The 24,317-nt window shown below is 53.0% G+C and overlaps 1 protein-coding gene across 3 annotated transcripts in view; it reads left to right on the top strand.

Annotated features, from left to right (window-relative positions):
• LOC122689400 (pseudouridine 5'-phosphatase) overlaps nt 1-16,180 on the top strand; it is a 71,267-nt gene extending 55,087 nt beyond the window's left edge. For all 3 annotated transcript variants that reach the window (XM_043895797.1, XM_043895799.1, XM_043895798.1), the window contains one exon: nt 14,732-16,180. In XM_043895797.1, coding sequence (XP_043751732.1) covers nt 14,732-14,908 — 177 coding nt within the window. In that variant the 3' untranslated portion in view covers nt 14,909-16,180. The remainder of the gene's footprint in view (nt 1-14,731) is intronic.
• Nucleotides 16,181-24,317: the final 8,137 nt, after the last annotated feature.

Here is a 24,317-nt window from a genome sequence, read left to right on the forward strand (position 1 = left end):
AATGAGCTCACTGCCCAGGACGTGTCAAGGGTTTTAGGAGCTCTGTGCGGGAAAGTTAAAGTAGGGCTTCCCTGGCGGCTCAGACGGTAAAGAATCTGCCTGCAATGCAGGTGACCCGGGTTCCATCCCTGGGTCGGGAAGATTCCCCTGGAAAAGAGAATGGCTACCCACTCCCCACTCGAGTATTCTGGCCTGGAGAATCCCATGGATAGAGAAGACTGGCGGATACCAGGGGCAAAGGCCAATATTTTTATTTTTTATTACATTGCAACCGAAAGCATCATTGAGTGTCAGTGACGGACAGTGATTCACATACACGGCGAGTTCAGCTCAGTACTGGACGCGGCCCCGCCGCTAAGCGTCAGAGTCGGAGCTAAATCAGCCGCAGGGCTGGCGGGGCAGGGGCTGGGGGCCGTGCGGCTCTGCTGCTTCCGTCAGGACGTGTGTGTGTGTCCGCGGGCTCGGCGTCCCGCTACAGCTTCCACACAGATGGGTTCTTTTCCCTAAGAACTATACCACCGCCCACACTTAATGTCGAGGCCTTCGGGTGATAAAGCGGCTTCTAGAAGGGCCGCCTCCTGTACGCGCTGCAGGTTGCTGTTGATCAGCCTGGCGCAGCGAGGCCCCCCCCCCCCCCCCCCCCCCCCCGGCAGACTGGTCCCTCCCGGGGCGGCTCCCAGCAGGAGCACTGTCTTCAGTCCTTCCTGGCAGCTGAGAGGACAAGATGCTGGCCCGTCACCTCCTGAATCGTGTGGCCGCGGGAGTGCAGAGAGGAGGCCGCTGCCTGCCTGCCTCCGCCTCTAGGCAGCCCTTCCTTCGCCGGGCACCCTGTTCACGGAAACACGGTGTCTACAGGTTTGCGACTGTGTGCGCAAGCAGCGTTTACGAGACCACGTTGCTGGCTTTGTGTGACGACAGTTGCAGCGAAAGCGTGGATGGGGAGGGGGGCGCGGGCTGGGGTTGGGGCTCCAGCCTGCAGGACAGGAGCTCCACCGTCCCTGTTGCCCGCCCTGACGGCGTTCGCTTCAGATGCGTCAGAGGAAGATGAGCGCGCGCCTGGCCTGGGCATAATCCAGCTCTTCCGGTGTTCCTCCGCCAGTTCCGCCAGTTCCCCCTGTTCCGCACCCACGTCTGTTCATGCAGGTGTTCGTCCTGCAGAGGGAAACCTCTCTTGTCCCGTTTCCTACACAAATAACAGCTGATGCGTTTCTGTTTTCCCCTGGGGACGTGCCGCTTGTGGTAAGAAGGCCCGTGTTGACAGGCTCCTGGGTGTGCCCCGCCCCGCGGCCCAGTCACTCCGTACTGGACTTTGGCTCCCGAGTGCAGGGGCTTCCCAGGTGGCTGAGTGGTAAGGAATCCGCCAGCAATGCAGGAGACCTAAGAGATGCAGGTTTGATCCCTGGGTCGGGAAGATTCCCTGGAGTAGGGCATGGCCACCGACTCAGTATTCTTGCCTGGGAAATCCCATGGACAGAGGAGCCTGGCGGGCTACAGCCCTTGGGGTCGGAGAGTTGGACACGACCGAGTGGCTTAGCACCTGAATCCGGGAAGCGGGTGCAGAGAGGCCCGTGGAGACACGACAGAGCTCTTAGGTCGCGTCTGGCTGCTCTGTCTCTGACGCAGTGCAGGCGCCAGCACGCGGGGGTGGCGAGCCTCGGAGTTCAAGGGCGTTTCACGCGATGATTAAGTCCCCGCAGAGAGTCAGGGCGCCAGCGCGAATTTACGGTGTTGCGCGCGTCACCGAGTGAACTCGGTGCAGGGTACTAATAAGGAAGCAGTAAAGCGCAGGTAGTGTAAAAGGGGGATTTACCGCCAAACACTGGTTACAGCCTCACTCGGAGGGAATGCCTCACGGCGCTGGCATTCCTTGTTTTCACTGAAACTGTTTTCTCCCAGCCTGCCCCCTCTATCATTCTTCTGTGCTTAAAATATGCAGTCATACCAAGTCCCGGTGGCATCTTCTGTGACCTTTTCCTGTATGCTCTTAGGTTCCGCGTCTGGGGCGTGTCAACTATACGGACAGAAAGCATCAGCCACAGAAAACACAGGTTTCTCTCTGCATAAGAACAAGGCACTGCACAGGAAATACGATTCAAGGAGACATTTAGAACCTGGGGTTTATATACCATCTTAATAGGGCTTGGGGAGAAAAAAAGGGGCACTTCTGGGAGAACAAGATATCTTTCAGGAACATAAATGGGCTCTTAGGAGAACAGATGGGACATACAGTAGTTATATGGCAGCGTCTGTTTGGGTGATTTCTTACCCAGGTGCTCACCTGTGCAGGCTTCCGTTTAGTCATAAAAGTCGACGTTCCTGGGTTGTGAAAATCCTAGGGAGAGGCTTCATGGTGGTAGAATTTCTTTCTCTTTGTATACCTATTTTTTTGAGGTATAGTTGACTTACAGTGTTTCAGCTGCATGGTGAGGTGATTCACCTATACATATGCACACATATATTTTGAGATTATTTTCCACTGCAGGTTATTATAAGATATTGACTATAGTTCCCTGTGCTATACAGTAAACCTTTGTTGCCTGTTGCATGTGTATTTTTTTTTTAAATTAGAAATCTAGCACTCTATTAATACTAAGTCAAACGAGTGGAATCGAAATGTCAAATTTTTTAGTTAGGCCCAAATTCCTGAGTTTTCTACAATATATGTTGTATTTATACACTATTTTGTTGTATCTGTTGTATTATAATACACTATTTATATATGTGTATACCGAAGCTTGTCTACTATGCTTGATAAAGACTTGAGAAAGAACATCAGAAAAAAAAAGAGAGAGAGATGGATAGGTTGGAAAATATAAATGAAATGGCAGTGAATGTGAAACAGAAAAAATGAAACAAACTGGGTAAAAGTATAAGATCATCTTGTAGTCCAGTCGTTTTCAAACGTGGCAGCTCACCAGAAACATATCTGGAGCTTTGGAGAAAAGCAAGCAGTACCTTGGCATTTGTATTTTTTAAAATAATTCGAATTTAATTCTGACAACCATATGGATTTTTAAAAGTGATTACAGGTGTTTCTATTAAATGATTTTTTTGTGATACAGTTTTGACAATACAGAATCATATTATTTTCCTGTTGACCGATGATGAGACAGTGGTATTCAGTGAGTAATAGTTATGTAATCAAAATAGTGAAAGATGTTTGTCAGTTTCCACAGTCCATAGCCGAACGAAAAAAAGTAAAAGATCATTACGGTTGCAAGCCGTAATGGTAACACGATTAACCTAACTATATAAAATAATTACATACAATGGGCGGGGGGGGGGGGTCAGGCAGAGTGATGTAGAAAGTGGAAGTGCATACATGAGCTCGAAAAGCCCCTCAAGAGTAGTCAGTCAGCACCTTCGATATTTTCCAAGCACCCCTTCACCTCCGCAGAATGGAACAAGCAGAACTGAGGTACCGGTTTGATCTGCCCAGCCAGTCCGTGTCTTTTGGTTGGAGTGTAGCTCAGTTGGTGAAGAATCCGACGGCAATGCAGGAGGCCCTGGATCCATTCCTGGGCCGGGACAATCTGCTGGAGAAGGGATAGGCTACCCACTCCAGCTTGCCTGGTGGCTCAGCTGGTAAAGAATCCACCTGTAATGCGGGAGACCTGAATTCAATCCCTTGGTTGGGAAGATCCCCTGGAGAAGAGAAAGGCTACCCACTCCAGTATTCTGGCCTGGAGAATTCCACGTATAGTCCATGGGGTCGCAAAGAGTCAGACACGACAGCAACTTTCACTTTTCACTTGGTGCACTTAATTCACTTACTTTTAAGGTAATTTCACTTTTCACTTGGTGCATGTAATTCATCTACACTTAAGGTAATTATCGAAATACATGATCCTGTTAGCATTTTCATAATTGTGTAGGGTTTATTTTCTGTAGGTCTTCTCTATGGAGGAAACACAAGAGGAGGAAGGGACCTACTGATTTTTTAAATCTTTGGCGCTCGTGGCATGGGGTGTGGGATCTTAGTTCCCCCACCAGCGATGGAACCTATGCTCCCTGCATCAGTACCGCTGCCCCACTAGGGAAGTGGAATTCTTCAGGGAGCCTTTCAGGGCTTTAAGCCCATTGAGATGGTAGAGTCTGCCTGCAATGCAAGAGCCCCGGGTATGACCCCCTGGAGGAGGGCACGGCAACCCACCCCAGGATCCCTGCCTGGAGACTCCCATGGACAGAGGAGCCTGGCGGGCTGCAGCCCGTGGGGTCACAGAGTCGGACACAGACACACGAGTGACACTCACACAGGGAGCCTCTCTTTGAGGAATCTGAGGAGGCTTTAGAAAAGAGCCTCTTCCCACTGCTGTGGATTCTCAGGTGTCTTCAGCTCAGAAGAATCCCTGGGCCCCTGTGGCGAGTTCTGGGCCTCCTTTACCCCCGAGGGAGTCCCTGTTTTTCTTTTTTTCCTCTCCAACCCCACCCCTTGTCACCTTCCTGCTTCCTCTCCCCTGACATTCAGCATCTGGCTGCCCAGCAGGAAGGCCTCTGCTCCATGAGCTCTGCATTTCTGAAGGCCCTCAAGTCCTACTCCATCCCGAGAGGTCTTAACTCCCCCATGGCTTCAGGGAGTCCTGCCTTCCAGGAACCCTTGGTCTGGCTCCCACGCTAACCAGCTGGTCCCGTGCTGGCCCCGGGGGGCCTCCCGGGCTCTGTGATACCTGCGTTGGATCCCACCTGCATCCTCCCCAGCTGAGTGGTCCCAGTGACCTCCTGAACAGGAGGCCCTTACCCCTCGCATCTCCCCCAGACCCGCTGCACTGCCTCCCCCTGCCAGCAGCCCTGCGGAGATCAAAGGCCACGCTCCGTGGCCCTCCGGATGGCAGGGTGACTTAGGCAGCGCTTAGTCCTGGGCGCTCCCAGTTGCCACGAAGACACGGGCTCCCCTGGGACTTCCCTGGCGGTCCAGTGGTCCAGAACATTGCCTTCCGGTGTGTGGGTTTGATGCCTGGTTGGGGAACGAAGATTCACACCTGCCTGAAGGCCCAAAACCGAACACATAGACAGAAGCAATGTTTACCAGGCCTTCAAAATGGTCCATGTGGAAAAAAAAACATCTTAAAGAAATGGGCCACCTACAGTCCATAGGCCTGGAATGCATAGCAAACAATGCTGTGTAATTACATTATTTAAAGATACAATGACCCACTCTCAGCTGTCCGAGATGGAACAATGGGAGAGATCTAACTCTCCTGGATAGGAGATATGACATATACCTCCTACACACACTTCTGCTCACGTCATCTGGGTAGGTGTTCATGTTCACATCCAGTATGGCTGTGTGTGTGTATGTGTGTGTGTTTGTTAGTCTGACTCTTGGGACCCTGTGATGGACTAAAACCCGGCAGGCTCCTCTGTCCATGGGATTCTCCAAGGCAGCAATACTGGAGTGGGTTGCCATTTCCTTCTCCAGCGGATCTTCCCGACCCAGGGATCAAACCCTGCATTGGCAGGCGGGTTCTTTAACCACTGAGCCACCCAGGAAGCCCCTCAAGTGTCGCCAGTCGTCACATTTGATATATTTCAAGCCCCTCGACCTCCACGGAATGGAACAAGGAAATCCAATGGCAGCCCCATCTCCCTTCGTGGGGATCTTTAAGCAGTCTCACTTGAGTTCCAGCACAAAGAACCTCTTCCTACACCCCTGGTTTTGCCTGTGGAATGTGTGTAAACCACAGCTGTGATCATGGTGCTATGGTCTTATTTCCAGTTCAGTCCGCCTGGCTTCCCACAGGACCCCATCAAGTGTATACCCTTTCACCCCCGTCACTTTCTCCCTTACTGGTTCCTGCAGAGTTCCAACTTAGCTTCTTCCTGCGTGAGTGAAAGTGAAAGTCACTCAGTCATGTCCGACTCTTGATGACCCCAAGGGCTATACAGTCCACGGAATTCTCCAGGGCAGAATGCTGGAGTGGGTAGCCTTTCCCTTCTCCAGGGGATCTTTTCAATACAGGGATCGAACCCAGGTGTCCCACATTGCAGGTGGATTCTTTACCAGCTGAGCCACCAGGGACAAGTGTATAATGGGCGGGGAAGGGGTGGGAGTCACCCTATAGGGTAAAAAAAAAAATCTGAATGCAAAGACTTATTAGGGTGTGACAATGAACAAAATGCCTGAGAAACATTGGATCAGTTGTACACTGGGTTAAACCACTTCGGTGGACGCAAGCTTGGACGAACTCCCGGAGATGGTGATGGACAGAGAGGCCCGGCGGGCTGCCGTCCATGGGGTCGGCAACAATCAGACACGACTTGGCGACTCAGCGATAGCAACAACAAAGAGTCAGCTCATACTGAATTGTTGTTCAGTCGCTAAATGTGGTATGGGGGCTCTCCAGGTGGCTCGGGTAGAGAACCTGCCCGCCAGTGAAGGAGCCTCGGATTTGATTCATGGGTTGGGAAGATCCCCTGGAGGAGGGGGATGGCAACCCACTGCAGTATTCTGGCCTGGAGAAGCCCACGGACAGAGGAGCCTGGTGGGCAGCAGTCCAGGGGGTCGCAGAAAGTTGGACACGCCTGAGTGTGCATGAGCACACGTTTCCTTCCCCACCAGGCTCTCTGTGCACGGCGTGTGCAGGCAGAGTGGGAAAATCCCCTCCGCGGGTCCGTCCCGCGATAACCCCGTTTGCGGCCGAAGCCTGCTGGGGAAGCGCGGCCAAAGGCAGGCGGAAGGAGGCGTGGGCCGGCTCCCCTGGCGTCTGCGAGAGCTGCCTCACCCGGCCAGCACGTGTTTCCTCCGCGCAGACCGCAGCCGGCTGCCATCTGAGCCGTCCCCGGGCGCCTCTTCCTCTGAGAAGGTGCTCGGTGGGGCTTGACGCACAGCTCGCCCCGGGCGTGTGGTCACAGTGTGCTCGGGCGGCCGGAGAGCAGGAGCGCAGGCTGGGGTGGGGGTGTGGGGGCTGCAACAGCAAGCAGCCCTGAGCCGGGGTCCGGCGCAGGGGGCGCTGCTCAGGGCGTCCTGCTCCCTCCTGTGTCCTCACGGGGGCGGTCCTCTGGGGGCGAGGAGGGCGGGCGGACAGAATGACTTCCCCGTCGTCTTCTTGGAGGGCCCCCCACCCTCTCTGATGAGGGCCTCTTGGGACTCAGTCATCTGAAAGGTCTTCCAGGGACTCCGTCTCCAGGTCCACTGGGTGACAGGCTTTAGCCCTGGACCTTGCAAAACACGGTTCAGCCGGTCGTGTGTATTCGGACGCCTTAGCCACCTACGGGGTGATCGTCAAGGCCAGCTCTCAACACGGGAGGTCAGTGGGGGCCTTGGGTCAGCGCTGTGGGTCACCAGTACCCCACAAAAGGCCGAGGGAGCCACCTCCGCTCACACCAAGCCCACCTTCTCTGATGCTCACACACCTCTGCTCACACCCAGGCATCTCGGATCACACCCAGCCCACCTCCTCTGACCCTCACACACCTCTGCTCACACGCAGCCATCTCTAATCACACCCAGCTCTCTCCTCTCACACTCAGTCCACCTCCTCTGACACTCACCCACCTCTGCTCACACGCAGCCATCTCTGATCACACCCAACCCATCTCCGCTCACAGCCAGCCCCCTCCTCTCATACTTAGCTGCCTCAGCTCACACGCAGCCCCCTCTGCTCACAGCCAGCCCAGGGCACAGGCAGGCCTGTCTTGTCTCTGCCTGGCCCTCCCTAGTGCCCTCAAACCCAGGCTGTCAGGAAGCAGACTCTCCTCCCCTCTGCCATAACGGTGACCCCGGTGCCCTCCTCGTCAGAAAGCCTGGACTCCCCTTCGCCTCAACAGGGGCTGTGTCGTCCATCAGACCCCACGTTGCCGCTGAAGGACTTCCCTGATCCCATCCACTGTCCCTTCTGTCCACCACCATCACACAGAGATTCTGTTGCATGCATCTTCATCGTCCGCACGTGGACCGTCTTAGTCCTGAGATGCTCGTCTCTAAGGGACCTCCTGAGTCCCCGGAGGCTCAGACGAGCAGCCGGGCGAAGCTTGTGGACCAGCCCAGAGGCGCTCCCGCCGAGTCTGAGCGTCTCTGAAGGAGCAGGCTCGCCACGTGCAGGTGCTCAGCCCCTGAGACGCTTCGCTGCCCCTCCCCAGTCGTTCCTTGCAAATGTCATCCCTTCTAAATTAAACCCCTCTGGCTGCAGTTTAATTAAGCTCATCTGTTCTCCTGGAGATGAAATCCAGATATATTGGAGCCCTCAGCCTGGTGAAGGGAAAAGAACACCGGATTCTGGAGACCCGGGCGCCTTCCCTAAACGCTGTGACCCGCCTGCCACTGTGACCTTCAGCTCACCTCTGAGCCTCGGTTGGTGCGGGTCCCTCACCGAGGATGGTGACAGGAGAGTGCTGGCCGGCTTCCGTCCTCCCGTGTAACGCTCTGCGGCCCCTGTGTGGCTCTGAGTCCCGAGCGGGGCCCTCGGCCCCCACCCCAGATGTAGCAGGCGCTGCTCATGTGCCCGCTGTCTGCCTGGCACCATAGCGGGTGGGCTGCCTCTCCTGCAGACCCACCTGGTTACAGCCACACACACGCTGTGAGAGGAGTGTTCCTGACCAGCCACTGCCCAAGACTCTTGGAAGTGTGTTCCACGGTGCCTGCTATGGGTGCCGAGCTCCAAACATCACCCCCGTAGGTTAAAGGTTTGTATCTGTCGTGGTTTGTGTGCAGGCTGGAAAAGACGTTCCAGACCTAGACTATTTCAGAGTCGAGTTTGTTAGAGCGGAAGACACTGTCAGAACAGTGGCTCACGGGAGAGCCGAGGATGTCAAAGGTCGGTAGTCGCTGTTTGCAGCCTCAGGACAAAGCTGATTCCTGCTGGGGGGTGGTATTAGGTGACTGGTTATTAGGGCGTTACAGGGTGAATGTTTTATCTAATACAGAGTCGGGGAATGACTGGTGTAGCTCAGGGGGCCTCACGTCAACAGTTGCTATGGAGCTTGGTCTGTTCTGGATGACCCGGGTCCACACAGGGCTCCACACCTGTGACCTGGGTACAGGGCTGCCCAGTATCCACGGGGTGTCAGGGCCAGGGCGTGAGGTGCAGGGGGAGCGGGGGAAGGGCGTTCTGCGCCCCCAGCCTCTCCACCTGCTGCAGCAACCTCACGACCCTCGCCTTAGTTACCGGGAGGGTCTCTCCGCAGAGACCTATGTGCATGTCATCCAGAGTCACATTTTCCAAGTAGGTGTGACTGAGATTTAGGTCACTTGCGACCCGTCAAGGCAGAGTTGGCAGGGCTGGGCAGGTCACTGAGGGAGCAGCGAAGTGACGGAAAGGAAGGAGGGAAGTGAAGGTCAACACCTGCTAGCTGGCGTGGTGGCTGGAAACCGCCGGCAGGCACTGAGGGACTTGCCAGGAAAGCACGTGTGTGTGTGCTCAGCTGCTCAGCCGTGCACGCGTCCTCCTTTTGTTGGTGTAAGGCGTGAGTTGTATTGCTTTGACTTGTGTCTTTCAGTGGTTTTGTGACCCTTAAGTCCTGTGATTCCTGGGCAGACTCTTTCCGGGTAACTTTCAGAGATCTGTTCTTTGATTTCAATACCTAGGCAGGCCGTGCAGGAATCATGCATGGAGTGTGCACACTTCTCGTCCCTGGCTACCTTTCCACTATGAGTAGTCCTGACAAGACCGTTCGGTCTTAGGCAGCGCTCCCTAGCCTTGTGGTCACCAGGGCCCAGTTTCATGGAAGACGGTTTTTCCTTACACTGGAGCAGGGGGGCTGGTTTGGAGACGACTCAAGCGCATTTTCCATTTACTGTGTGTGTGATTTCTATGATCATGACAGCTCCACCTCAGAGCATCAGGTCTGGGCACCCCTGGTCTCAGGAAACAAAGAAAGCAGAGAATAGTGAGCATGTGAAAGCCGCCTGGGGCATTTTGACTGCCGCTTCACAATCCAGTCGTCATTCTGGGTTGCAGTCTCGCCGCTTCTAAGAAGGCAGGGAAAGCTCACGATTCCAGCTACCGTGGAACGCCCGAGAAGCCGGTTCCGTCCCCGTGCAGCCGGCGCTGGGGTTTGTGGGCACCCAGAGCAGCGCTGCTGCTGGTTCTCAGCAGGATTGGGGCTGTGTGTTTTCTGTCCTGCGGCGAACTGCTCTGTTGGGCTTGTGTGAGGGCTAGGCCTGGGCTGAGATGCCGGGGGGCCCCGTTTCCCATAAACCACACACCCCACTGCGCACCCGCTGCCGTGTTTCCTTCCACAGTCCCCTCATACACCATCCAGTGGACCGGCCGGTTCCGTGACCCAACACAAGCGCGTGTGCCTGGCACACAGTGAGGCCAGGCAGGGCTGAAACGTCAGGGTTTGGAGCTAAGAAAGGTTTACTGCAGGGCCAGCGAGGAGATGGGTGGCTCACCCTCCCCCGCCACAAGACCCCAGACTCCCTGAAGGGTTTCAGCAAAGCATTTTAAAGGCAAGAGAAGGGAGGCATGCTTGGTTATGACCAAGTTCTGGGTGCAGAAATCCTTGGTTCTAGTAATAACATTATAAGACGGGTTTTTACCTCTGTAAGAATGGAAAGACGTCAGCCCTTTGAACGTCAGAGCCTTGAGAATGGCTTTCCTGTGTATTTCAGGCTAGGGGCTTCCCTGGTGGGGCTAGTGGTAAAGAATCCGCCCGCCAATGCAGCAGACTCGGGGTTTGATCCCTGGGTCAGGAAGATCCCCTGGGGAAGGGAATGGCAACCCACTCCAGTATTCTTGCCTAGAGAATCCCATGGACAGAGGAGCCTGGTGGGCTACAGTCCGTGGGGTCGGCAAGAGTCGGACACAACTGAGTGCGCGCGGGCGCACACGCACACACACACACACACACAGACCACGAAGTCGGACACAACTGAGTATGCGCGCGCACACACACACACACACACACCACGACCACACACACACACACACACACACCCCATGACTGCTTTTGCCCTTTGAGGACAGTCAGCATCCCAAGTGGATGGGCGCGCATGCCCCAGCCTGTCGGCTCGACTTTTCCCTGAGTCATTTCGAGGACGCAGCCGGACTCACTCTCCGGATGCACTCCCGCTGGCCCTCTTGCTAACAAGCCCCATGGGTCCCCTGCCCCCGTGGACACTGGGACTGGCCTCCCTGACCCCCGCCCCCCTTTCCTCTGCAGCCCGCGTGCTGAGCATCGTGGTTCATGTCTCCTTGGGAATCGGGGCGGTTCCTTCCAGAATTAGGCAGGGACAAATGGTGCATGGAAAAGAGAAAGCCTACAGAAAGAGCGAAACTTCCGGAAGCAGGGTGTCTGCCATGCTTCCCGGCTCGGTGCTCTAAACATCCGCACAAGCTTTAAGTCCGCGTCAGTCCGCCGTTTGCTGCTGCAGCATCAAGGGCGCGTGCACATTTCTCTGCGTTTAATGTATCGCCTTCGCGGGCTTGTGGACGGGCCGTCAGGTGTGAAGCACTGTCCACTCTTCTCGGAAAAGGACAATGTCCTGGGCCCCTGCTTTGCTCCGTGACCCCGTTTCTGACCCTCCGCTCTCTCCTCACTCCCGCCCACATGCTCGTAGGAAGGAGCCTCTCACAAATGCACCATCTAAGCTGTTTTCATAACTCGAGCCAAACACCGTGAGGCCAAGGAATCAGCTAACATCTCTTCCTCGGCCCCTCCGAAAGGTCCCAGGGGGCCCGCACCACGCTTCAGAACCCTCGTGGTCTCAGAAACAAAACGCCAGTTGACGTTTCAGTGCCTGTGCAGGTCCCGAATAAAACCCTAAGGAGGCTGAGGATCCAGGCGGGTCGTATCCTGAAAAGGCAGGGAGGGAAACAGCAGCGGCAGGAAGCGCCCGGCTCAGATGGGCAGACCGCCCTGGGCGGCCTGAGCGGAGTCCCCGCTGTCTAAGCGGGAAGGCGTCTCCGCACGGCCGGGGCGGAGAGCCGGAGTCCCCGCTGTCTGAGGGGGAAGGTGTCCGCTCCTGGCCGGGGTGGAGTGTCGGTGTGTTGTGTGTATCATATGTGTTGTGTGTATTGTGGGTGTGTTGTGTGTGTTGTGTGTATCGTGTGTTGTGTGTGTGTTGGGTGTGTTGTGTGTGTGTTGTGTGTATTGTGGGTGTGTTGTGTGTGCTATGTGTGTGTTGTGTGTATCGTGTGTGTTGTGTGTATTGTGGGTGTGTTGTGTTTTGCATGTGTTGTGTGTGTTGTGTGTGTGTTGTGTGTATCATGTGTGTTGTGTGTATTGTGGGTGTGTTGTGTGTGCTGTCTGTTGTGTGTATCATGTGTTGGGTGTATTTTGGGTGTGTTGTGTGTACTGGGTGTGTTGTGTGTTGTGTGTGTGTTGTGTGTGTTGTGTACTGGGTGTGTTGTGTGTATTTTGCATGTGTTGGGCGTGTTGTGGGTGTGTTATGTGTTGTGTATTGGGTGTGTTGTGTGTACTGTGTATCGTGTGTGTTGTGTGTATTTTGGGTGTGTTGGGTGTGTTGCGTTGTGTGTGTTGGGTGTGTTGTGGGTGTGTTGTGTGTGTTGTGTATTGGGTGTGTTGTGTGTACTGTGTATCGTGTGTTGTGTGTATTTTGGGTGTGTTGTGTGTGTGGGGTGTGTTGTGTGTGTTGTGTATTGGGTGTGTTGTGTGTATTGTGTGTGTATCGTGTGTGTTGTGTGTATTTTGGGTGTGTTGGGTGTGTTGTGGGTGTGTTGTGGGTGTTGTGTATTGGGTGTGTTGTGTGTACTGTGTATCGTGTCTGTTGTGTGTATTTTGGGTGTGTTGGGTGTGTGGGGTGTGTTGTGTTGTGTATGTTGTGTGTATTGTGGATGTGTTTACTGGGTATCATGTGTGTTGTGTGTATTGCGGGTGTGTTGGTTGTGTGTACTGGGTATCATGTGTGTTGTGTGTATTGCGGGTGTGTTGTGTGTACTGTGTGTTGGGTGTGGTGTATATTGTGGGTGTGTTGTGTGTACTGTGTGTATCGTGTGTTGTGTATTGTGGCAAGTGTGTGGGTGTTGGGTGTGCTGTATGTGTTGTGTGTATTGCGGGTGTGTTGTGTGTATCGTGGGTGTGTTGTATGTACCGTGTGTGTTGTGTTGTGTATTGCGGGTGTGTTGTGTGTATTGTGGGTGTGTTTGTGTTGTGTGTATTGCGGGTGTGTTGTGTGTGTTGGGTGTGTTGCGGGTATGGTGTGTGTACTGTGTATCGTGTGTTGTGTGTATTTTGTGTGTGTTGTGTGTATCATGGGTGTGTGGTGTGTGTTGGGTGTGTTGTGTATTGCGGGTGTGTTGTGTGTATTGTGGGTGTGTTTGTGTTGTGTGTATTGCGGGTGTGTTGTGTGTACTGTGTGTACCGTGTGTGTTGTGTGTACTGTGAGTGTGTGCCGTGTGTGTGCTGTGAGCACTGCGGTGTCCACCCCCGGGGTGCTGGGGCCGCGGTGCGGAAGGCGCCCAGGAGAGCGTCTCAGTGGAGCAGGGCGCAGCCCTCCTGACGGCCGCGCGGCTGTGGCCCCCGCAGACAGCCGCTCGCTCGCTCGCTGTAGAGGGCGCGGCAGCCCCGCAGTAGGGCTGCCGGGGCTCCGGGGGAAGGAGCCGCCTGCAGCGCAGCGGACGCGGTCCGTCCCTGGGCCGGGAGAGCCCTGGAGGAGGGCAGCCCGCTCCCGTGTTCTTGCCTGAGAGTCCCACGGCAGAGGAGCCTGGCGGCCTGCAGTCCGCGGGGTCAGGAGTCAGGCATGACCGAGCCGTCGTCACTCACTTCCGAGGGGGCCGCGGGGTCAGGAGTCAGGCATTTCAAGGGGAGGCCTTCCCTGGTGGCTCAGGTGGTAGAGTCCGCCTGTCAATTCATGAGACGTCGGTTCGATCCCTGGGTCAGGAAGATCCGTTGAAGAAGTGAATGGCAACCCACTCCAGGATTCTGAGAGTCCTACGGACAGAGGAGCCTGGCGGGCTGCAGTCCACGGGGTCACAGAGAGTCGGACACGACTGAGGGAGCACGCACGCGCGCTCTCACCTCCAGTGTGGAGCTCCAGGGGCGCAGGGAGACTTTGCCAGGAGCATGTGCTCCCGGGAGGGAAGCGGGTGTGAGGCTGACGGCCTGCTGACCCCCGGGCAGGCTCCGTCTCTCACTCGGAGCGCGGACTGATGGGAACCTGGCGTGGGCGCCGGTCTCAGGATGGCGCGCGGGGGAGCTCGCTGACCTCCGGGGTACAGACGCCCCAGCCTCCAGGCGGTGCCTGAGCAAGCCGGGACGGGTACCGGGCCCCGACGCTCGGGCTTGGTGTTCAGGCAGTTCCCGAGGCATGCCCTGCACGCCCCGGGGCTGGGCTCCTCACCTACCCGGCGTGACGTTTAATGAGCACACCGCTGCTCCTGACACGTGGCCAGCGGTGAGGTCTGTACGCCTCACCCGCATGCTTTTTTCTTCCAGTTCACAGCCTCCTCCCGTGGCTGGCACGGTCCAACAGAACCGCTTCTGAACGATTCCAGGAAAATAAATTGGTGAGCCTAGAACCCGGGCTCCCCGCTGAGCTCTGCCAGCGTTCGGTGCCACTGCGGGGCTGAGAGCGATGGGCCAGCCCGCCGCACGGTGCCAGGGCAGGCTGCGCTCGGATGAGGGGCGTGCCGGCCCCCTCCACCCCTCTCACGGGTGATGGAGCGGGCAGCCCCCCGTCCACACCCTTCATGGGTCCCGCAGAACTCCAGCCGTGCCCACAGGCGGACTCAGCCGCCGGCCACGGGGACCGTGCCCACCCAGGCGAGACGCGTGAGTACCGACAGGGACCACTCAACCCTCTTTTTTTTCCCCCTCCGTCGCCCCGCAGTGCCTGGTCTTCGAGGACGCGCCCAACGGGGTGGAGGCGGCCCTCGCCGCCGGGATGCAGGTGGTCATGGTCCCCGACGGAAACCTGAACCCAGACCTGACCTCCAAGGCCACCCTCGTGCTGGGTTCCCTGCAGGACTTCCAGCCCGAGCTGTTCGGCCTGCCGCCCTACGACTGAGCCGGCGCCCGCGCCCCACCCCGGGGGCCCCCGCCAGGAGAGGGCCCGGGGGACTCCCGGAGGAGCTGGAGGGAAGCCCCGCGCCCAGACCTCCCCTGGGTGCGGCCTTCAGCCTTCTCAGTCCGTGGAGGGCCGGGCCCACGCTCTCCATGGCGGCGCAAACTCCCACTTGACACGCAGACGGCAGACCCAGCCCAGAACACAAGATGGAAAATTCTCACTGGAATAATCGTGTTTAGTATCTGAATGATTTAGCTTCACGTCCTTTATCTTCTTTGGTGTTCTCAACCCTGGCTGGCAACTGTAAAATATGTATGCATATATGTATGTGCTTATATGTATATATATGTAGGTACATATTTATATATATTTATAGACATCGAGTACTGTATCAGTCTTCAGTGTTTTTTGGTCTTCAGGGGCAATAGCAACTGATACAAGTGAGGTGGTCATTCTGTTTGTAATCTGACTGGGAAATTCACATCACAGATGAGCTTTTAATAAGTGACTCTCTTTATCAGCAGACGTTGGCATTCTTCCTGTGTCCTTCAAAGCGCTCTGGACCTGTGGTCAGAGCCCATGACCGCTATCCATTGTTTGCTGTCGGTGTGAACATCATTGTAGCCTGAGTCTTACATCGAGGTGCATATGCACGTTCGAGAACATTTTCTACCTCAGAAAAATCATTTCCTTTAAGATCATTTATTTTTCTAATACGCTCTTTGGTACAGATAGAATTGAACTAGACAATGCAGTCTTGGTACCACCAAGAACCCATTTGGGGAACAATTTACCAAACATTACCGTCTGGCGATTAACCCCTTCTAATAGATTTCCTCCAGAAACCTGGCACGCTGCAGTCCATGGGGTCGCAAGGAGTCGGACACAAGTTAGCAACTCAACAACAACAGACTTCCTCAGCTTTTCACGATGGGAACATCATTGAAAATGAGAATAATATAATCATGGGGTGTTCCTACTGGGTGCCCCCCCACCCCCAAGTATTCTCTGTTACTGATTGTCATTAAGCTGATTTTCAACTCTGTAAGGTCTTAGAAAAATGATAGAGATGTGTGTGCCTGCAATGATTGTTCGTGATTATTTCTGGCCTTTGACCAGTTTTGCACCATTTCAGCTAATTGATCTCAATATTTCTTCATGGCCCATATACGTGTCTGTTCTTTGAATGCTCCCTAAAATCGCTTGTAACATCTTACTGTTCCCCTCACCAGTTAGTTTCATTGAATAAAAGTTTTGACACTTGTTTCTGTATTATTTGTATGTGAGTATGATTTTATCATTCTCTTTTAAAAAAAAAATTCATATTCCAGGGACTTCCCTAATGGTCCACTTCACCATCCCGTGCTGGGGGTGTCACTTCAATCCCTGGTTGGGGCGCTAAAAAATCCAAAACAGCACAGAAGCTATATTGTAACAAGCTCAATAAAGACTTAAAAAAATTATCCTCTAACAAATGTAAAACATAACTGTGACTGACTTTTTTTTTTAAGCCACAAACAGTATTAACACTGTAAGATGACATTTGCATATGTAGATTTTTTAAGTTCTTATTGAAATGTACTTGTTTTACAATGTTGTATTAGCCTCAGGTGTTCAGCAAACTGATCTGGTGATATACATGTATTTATTCGTTTTCCGATTGTTTCCTATTGTAGGTTATTCCAGAATATTGAGTAGAGTTCCTTGTGCCGTACAGGTACGTCCTTGTTATCTATTTTATATACAGTAGGCATTTACATATGATAAGTGAACCAAGCTTTCTTTGCACAGAGCAGATAAAGGTTCTCAGGGAAATGGTCACTTAACTTCATTTGTAAGTGATCACATTCTTCCCACATATTTGCATTTTGTGAATAATAAGGTCGTTTCTATCATTTGTCTTAGGTTGCACATATAAATGATATCAGACGGTATTTGTCTGTCTCTGACTTCCTTCACTTAGTACGATCATCTCTGGGTCCACCCAAGTTGCTGTAAATGGCAAGTCTTTGCATCTCTTATTAGACATGAGACCATGGGAAACATGCCATTAAATACATTTACTCACTGAGAACCTCGTCAAAGAGGTGGTGAGTTCATATATTACACAGAGGCATTTAAAATGACTTGTTTTCAAAATCCGCTTTGCGGAAGAACTGGCTTGCATTCCACATTCAGAGTCGTGTGGTCAGATAAGGATAGATATTTATTGTAAAGAATGCCTATTTCTCTGTTACCCGAGTCCATTGGTGGTATGCTCACTGTTCTGTTTCCAAGTTAGAAAAAGAAGGATTCCTCTTTTAGTACCTTTTCATCACCATTCCAGAAATTCTAGTCAATGAACTGAATGCTGAAGTGTTCATTGCTCAGCTGTGTCTGAGTCTTTGTGACCCCAGGGACTGTAGCCCGCCAGGCTCCTCTGTCCATGGGATTCTCCAGGCCAGAACACTGGAGTGGGTTGCTATTCCCTTCTCCAGGGGATCTTCCCGACCCAGGGATCGAACTTGGGTCTTCTGCATCGGCAGGCAGATTCCTTACTGCTGAGCCATCTGGGAAGCCCGAAACTGCTGCTTTTTACCCCCTGTAAGTCTTAACGTCTTGAGGAGACGAGTTGAGGCACAATTAAGTTTTGTAACTTGTGAGGCCAGTGCTGGGTTTGACTCTTAAAGGTTAACACTCAGGGCAAAACTCCAGAAAACGTCATCATTCCCCACACTGTTAACCGTGAGCCGCAGGGAAACACATAGGAATTTTTTGGTAATTAAACTATCAAGGATGTTTGGCATTGCATCACCATTGTCCGGGTGCAGAACTGACTCATATTTACTTATTTCATCGTGGGCCCACGCTGTTTAAGGCAGCCCACAGAACACACTCTTGCCTTATTAGCTGCACCATCCTTTAAATATATATATATTATTATTTTTTTTTTAATCTGGACCATTTTTTAAAGTCTGTTGAAATTTGTCACAACATTGTTTCTGTTTTACGCTCTGCGTTTTTGACCACGAAGCCTGTGGGATCCTAGTTCCCCAGCCAGGAATTGAACCCACGCCTCCTGCCCTTGCAAGGCGGAGTCTTCACCCCGGGACCCCCGGGGAAGTCCCTGAATCATCCATTTTTATTTAAGGAGAATATTTTCCCTACACACGTTTTGAGATGCCCACTGATGGAGAAAATGTGAAGCCTCTTGAATGCCAGCTCTTCCCTCTGCCTCCCACGGCTCCCTCGTGACTGCGGTCTTCAGGATTCTCGAGTTCACCTCCGGGAGGCTGTGAAATGTCAGTCTCGAGTGCTCGCTCTTGGGAAACGCCAGGCCCCCGGGTGATGAGCTGTTTGTTCTCTGCTGATCCCCTCACTAACACGCAGTCATATTGATGAGGCGAGCTGTTGGCCGGTCCAAGGCTGGATCTGACGTGGCGACGACGCGTGTGTGTTTTTAGCATCCCTGCGGGGTTCCTACTGGTCATCTACTGCTAGGCTCACGGTCCCTTGAGAAGAGCGCCCAGTTGTTTAGTGGCTCAGACACGTCCGACTCTTTCGCGACCCCCCTGTGGACTGTAGCCCGCCAGGCTCCTTTGTCTGTGAGATTTCCCAGGCAGGAATACTGGGGTAGGTTGCCATTTCCTTCACCAGGAGGATCTTCCTGAGCCAAGGATCGAACCTGTGTCTCCTGGTTACTCTTAGGGCAGGTTTTTAACCTCTTCTCGAGGACTGGGATCTGAGGTTTTTTCACCCAGCTCTCCTTTCTCTAACGGTACTTTTTTTTTTTTTTTTTTTTTATTTTTAATTGGAGGATAGTAGCTTTCCAATGCTGTGTTGGTTTCTGCCGAGCAACAAACCGAATCAGCTACATGTTTACCTATACCTATTTCCCCTCCCTCTTAAGCTTCCCTCCCACTCTCCCACCCCACCCCTCCAGCTCATCACAGAGCTGTGGGCTGAGGTCCCTGTGCTATCCTGCCCTTTCCCACTAGCTAGCTCTCTTACGCATATGCGTAGTGTATATGGGTCAGTGCTATTCGACTTCTCATTTTTGTGCCTCTATTCCTCTGCAAACCGCAGTTTGTCCCTATGACTGTCCTGACGAACCCTCCCCACCACCGCCCCCTCCCCCTCACACCGTCCAACGAGAGCTTGGCTCCCGGGTTTGGGGATGAAGGGAACTCGGCCTTGAGCCTGTTGGCTGCAGGGTCCCCAGAATGCTGCTGAAGGTGTCGGAGAGAAGCCGCTCCGGTCTGGTGAGAGTCCCTGTGGATTCACGGGCCGCCCACTCTCCTCCTGTTAGCTGCGGACGCACACCTTCCTTTCTCTGCCCAGAACTCCTTGGAAGCAGTAGCTCAAAGTATATCCCAGAAGTTTGTGGGCTAGATAACTCACAGCACCTGCTGGCTTTTGTTTCCCAGCAGTGGTAGACCAGATGGATGTGATCTGACTTCCATGCAATGTGGAACTTAATAGGAGGCATATAATAAGGACCCACAGAAATTGCAAATTGCTACACGCTGCCAGGCAGAAGAACAGTGTCTTAGGGATAACAGTGGTGGGCACCTCATTTAAGTCGGGGCCTGTAGGGTCCATGAGAGGGCCTCAATATAGAAGCGGTATTTAAGACTGAGTCAGGAGGCAGTGCAAGTTAACTTGGCCAGTTTCTTAAGAACTTACTAAACAGAGACATGAATGCGTCTTTTGTTGCCTGTCTGGAGTGTCTCAGTGTTCACTTAACAAATTGCCAGCCACAGGTGTTAGTTTCTGCCAGAATCACCTGGTCAATAAATGTGTTAAAAAGCAAAACAGAGATCGACCATACGTTCCTCAGCATTTCCAGTCTTGGGTGAGTACTCAAGAGAGATGAGAAAGTTTGTCCAGACAGAAACTTGCACGCAGATATTCACTGCAGCGCCATTCGTAATAGTCAAAAGGAAGAAACCCCAGGAGCCATCCAAAGAGGAGGGCTTGGTGGGAGCTGGCTCTGTGATAAGGTCCGAGATTCCAGTGTTATTCGTACCTTTTAACCAACACCCAAACATTTCTCTAATAACCTCACATAAAAGGAGCTTCACGTATGTGGAACAAGTTCCGTCATTTGGACAAGAGACGGCTAGAGATCTCAAACAGGGATTTAAGTCTGCAAGATGAATTGATTAACTCAGTCCATTTTCTAATGTTAAACACATGCGTTTTTAAATGTAAGTCACTGGGCCTTCCCTGGTGGTCCAGTGGCTGAGACTCCATGTTCCCAGTGCTGGGGGGCCCATGTTCGATCCCTGACCTGGGAGCTAGATCCCAGATGCCACAGCTAAAGAACATTCGTTGCTGGATGCCACAGCAAAGACCCTGCCTGCTGCAGCTAACACCCAATGCAGCCAAATAAATACACATTGAGTAAAAGAGGAAATATCACTCAGCTACATGGCAACAAGTGTTGTCAGGAACCAACGGAAGGGACAAAGTAAAAAGAGGAGGAACTCAAATCACTTCATGGTTTATATTCCATTTCCAGTGACCCAGTGGTCCTGTGATGGTGTGTCGAGGTACGCCAGAGCCTGGCTTAGGAAGTGCAGAGCTTTGGGAGAATCTGGGTCCTAACAGATGAAAAGGTGTCTGGTGAAGACTGGTCAGAAGGAAGTGATTGCAGCATCATAATGGCAAAAGTCCCGGGACTTCCCTGGTGGTTCAGTGGTTAAGAATCTATATCTTGCAGTTCAGAGGACATGGGTTCCATCCCTGTCTGGGGAACTAAGATCCCACATGCCATGGGGCAACCAAGCCTGTGCCCCACAATCAGAGAGTCTGTGTGCTCCATAAACAAAAGGTCCCACATGATCCAGTGAAGACGCTGTGTGCTGCAACTAGGACCCGACTCGACCAGAGAAAGAAATAAGGAGCAAAAGTCCGCCTCGAAATACTGCCAGGAGACCAAGGACCATCTGGACAAAGAGGTGGACACGCAGTCTGTGTACCTGTGCTTGGACAGGCAGAGCTCCGGGGGCCAGACTGGAGAAGGGGAAGGGGAAGGGCTTGATGCCACGAGGGGAGACGACGCTTGAGAAACTTGACTGATCGGGGGAGCCAAGACACGGGGCTGTCCCTCCAGGAGAAAAGCAAGCCTGGGGAGAACCTTCTGTCTCTTGTAGTTTTCTGTGGACTGAATGGTTCAAAGGGAGTAGAAAGAGAAGGAGGTGCTTTGTAACCCCAGACGGTACAGAGTTGTGCAAGGGAATCTTACTTTGATCCTAAATGGAAGGAGGACCCCTGGCCGGTGGGCAGGGTGGAAATGTCTCTTTCCAAAGTTGAGGCTGCAGATGGAAGGGGGAGGACTTGAGAACAGGCTGACATAAGGGAGGGCAAGCAGAGAGGAAAGGACTCCTGAGTGGTTGGCATTTCCCCCCGAAAGTGCATCTAATCCCGCAAATCCAGCACGGCCCAGTCACTAAAGGTCTCAGACTGTGTCCTCCCAGCTCACCGCACCAGATGTCTGTTTACAACTTGCCGAGGAGGCAACCACCGGCTTGTGTGAGTCAGGCCCCCGACAAACACTCCTGAGCCCGCATCTTGCTCCCTGCAGTGAACCAGGCTGGTCCTGCCCTTGTTCAAGTCCTTAACAAATACTCCTGAGCCCTCATGTCTCTCCCTGCCCTGAACCAGGCTGGGTCCTGCCCTTGTTCAAGCCCCGACAAACACTCCTGAGCCCGCATCTTGCTCCCTGCAGTGAACCAGGCTGGTCCTGCCCTTGTTCAAGTCCTTAACAAATACTCCTGAGCCCTCATGTCTCTCCCTGCCCTGAACCAGGCTGGGTCCTGCCCTTGTTCAAGCCCCGACAAACACTCCTGAGCCCGCATCTTGCTCCCTGCAGTGAACCAGGCTGGTCCTGCCCTGTTCAAGCCCCCGACAAACACTCCTGAGCTCGCATCTTGCTCCCTGCAATGAAGCAGGCTGATTTCTGCCCTTGTTCAAGTCCTTAACAAATACTCCTGAGCCCTCATGTCTCTCCCTGTCCTGAACCAGGCTGGGTCCTACCCTTGTTCAAACCACCGACAAACACTTCTGAGCCCGCATCTCTCTCCCTGGACTGAACCAGGCTGGGTCCCGCCCTTGTTCAAGCCCCGACAAACACTCCTGAGCCCGCATCTCTCTCCCTGCCCTGAACCAGGCTGGGTCCTGCCCTGTTCAAGCCCCAACAAACACTTTTGAGCCCGCATCTCTCTCCCCAGACTGAACCAGGCTGGGTCCTGCCCTTGTCTCTCCACGCAGAGCTCCACAGTGACTCCCCACATAGCCTGTGATTCCCCTTGTGAAAATACAGAAGCCCTGGAGAACATAAGTTCCCCATCCCACCCCTTCTATCAGAGTGCTCCCTCCTGGCTTTTGGCCGAGAACCACTAATAAGAGGGAATGACATTTTGAGGAACTGCTAATAAGAGGGAATCCCATTTTGATTTTTGATGAAAAATCACATTAAAAAAATTTTTTTTTACTTTTTTTATTGAAGGATAATTGCTTTACAGAATTTTGCTCTTTTCTGTCAAACCTCCACATGAATCAGCCGTAGGTATACATATCTCCCTTCCCTTTTGAACCTCCCTCCCACCTCCCTCCCCATCCCACACCTCTCGTTTGACACAGAGCCCCTGTTTGAGTTTCCTAAGCCATACAGCAAATCCCCGTTAGCTATCTATGTTACATATGGTAATGTATGTCTCCATGTTACTATTTCCATACATCTCACCCTCTCCTCCCTTCTCCCCATGTCCATAAGTGTATTCTCTATGTCTGTTTCTCCACTCCTGCCCTGTAAATAGATTCTTCAGTACCATCTTTTAGATTCCATACATATGTGTTAGAATGCGATATTTATCTCTTTCTGACTTACTTCACTCTATATAATAGTTTCTAGGTGCATCCACCTCATTAGAACGGACTCAAAGGCTTTCCTTTTAATGGCTGAGTGATATTCCATGGTGTATATGTACCACAACTTCTTTGTCTGTTCATCACATTTTGATGACATAGACAGGCTTTTGAGTCGGAAGCGGTAGAGGAGGAAGGTCTGGGTGGCGACTTCCTGGAACCATGGAGGAAATTTCCAAACTAACACTGTTAGTTTGGTTTAGTTTAGTTTGCACTTCCCTATTTTAGTGAAGTGCAAGATTGCTCAGTCACGTCCGACTCTTGGCGACCCCATGGACTGTACAGTCCATGGCATTCTCCAGGCCAGAACACTGGAGGGGGTAGCCTTTCCCTTCTCCAGGGGGTCTTCCCAACCCAGGGATCGAACCCAGGTCTCCTGCATTGCAGGTGGATTCTTTACCAGCTGAGCCACAAGGGAAGGCCACACACTATTTTAAGAGAGTTCCAAAATAAAGTTACAACTGTGAGATTAATTCTCAAATAAGCCGTGGTGATGACTGGCTGAGTTTATGCCCTCCTTAAAAAAAAAAAAATTGTCTACTGACAGCTGACCGTGGGCATCCACGGCCTCCCTGAGTGCCAGCTCCTTTTATTGAATTACCGGGTGCAGGAGGCAAGGCTGCCTCCACCCTGGGCAGCGAGAAGGCCGCGGCATCAGGTTGGGAAAGGAAGTGTCCCTGGGCGCTGGAGCGGCAGTGCAGGGCAGCACATGGCATTCATCTTCTCTAACCCTCTTGTGAGGGTCCTTGCCCAGGGCACTGCGTCCTTCCGTATCCACCCCCGCGGCAGCAGCATTCAGCTGACTTCTCAGGGCGGGGCCAAGATGGGACTAAGCCAACTCCCAGGACATGCTCCAAGCTCTGGGGTGACATGGATGCCCGCATCGGGGCGGGGGGGGGGGGGGGGTCTGAAGATGGAAGCGGTGCCCGCTGGACCGCTTTTCCTGGGCAGCTAGAGACGGGGCTGGTTTTACAGACCTGCTTCATGAAAGACTCTGTCTCCAGACTGACGTTCACGGTGGGGTTGCAAACCCAGAGGGCAGACAGTCAGTCTTCAGAACTTCTCTCCTTCCTGAGTGCGCACCCTCTTTTGGACAAAAGATTGACACAGTAGATGTCTGTGTTGGCTGGTGTTGGCTGGACCCCAACCCCTAACCTTCCCTGTGAGCTTCAGAGGGTCTGAGCTCACAGGGAGAAATTGACATACACCTTCTAGGACTGGAATGGCCGGTTTTCCGAATCGTAACCCAAATCCCATGGTGGCCTGAAGGACATTGAGAAGAGAAATGTCATTCTGGGCTGTTTTCTCCAGTTACCAGACTCACAGTTTAATGAGAAAAATGCCAGTGTCATGCCCCCAAAGTTAGTCACTCAGTCGGTCGTGTCCAATTCTCTGTGACCCCATGCACCAGGCTCCTCTGTCCATGGGATTCTCTAGGCAAGAATACTGGAGCGGTTTGCCGTTTCCTCCTCCAGGCGATCTTCCCGGCCCAAAGAAA

The sequence above is a fragment of the Cervus elaphus genome, chromosome X (genome assembly GCF_910594005.1).
Source record: "Cervus elaphus chromosome X, mCerEla1.1, whole genome shotgun sequence".
Lineage (NCBI taxonomy): Eukaryota > Metazoa > Chordata > Mammalia > Artiodactyla > Cervidae > Cervus > Cervus elaphus.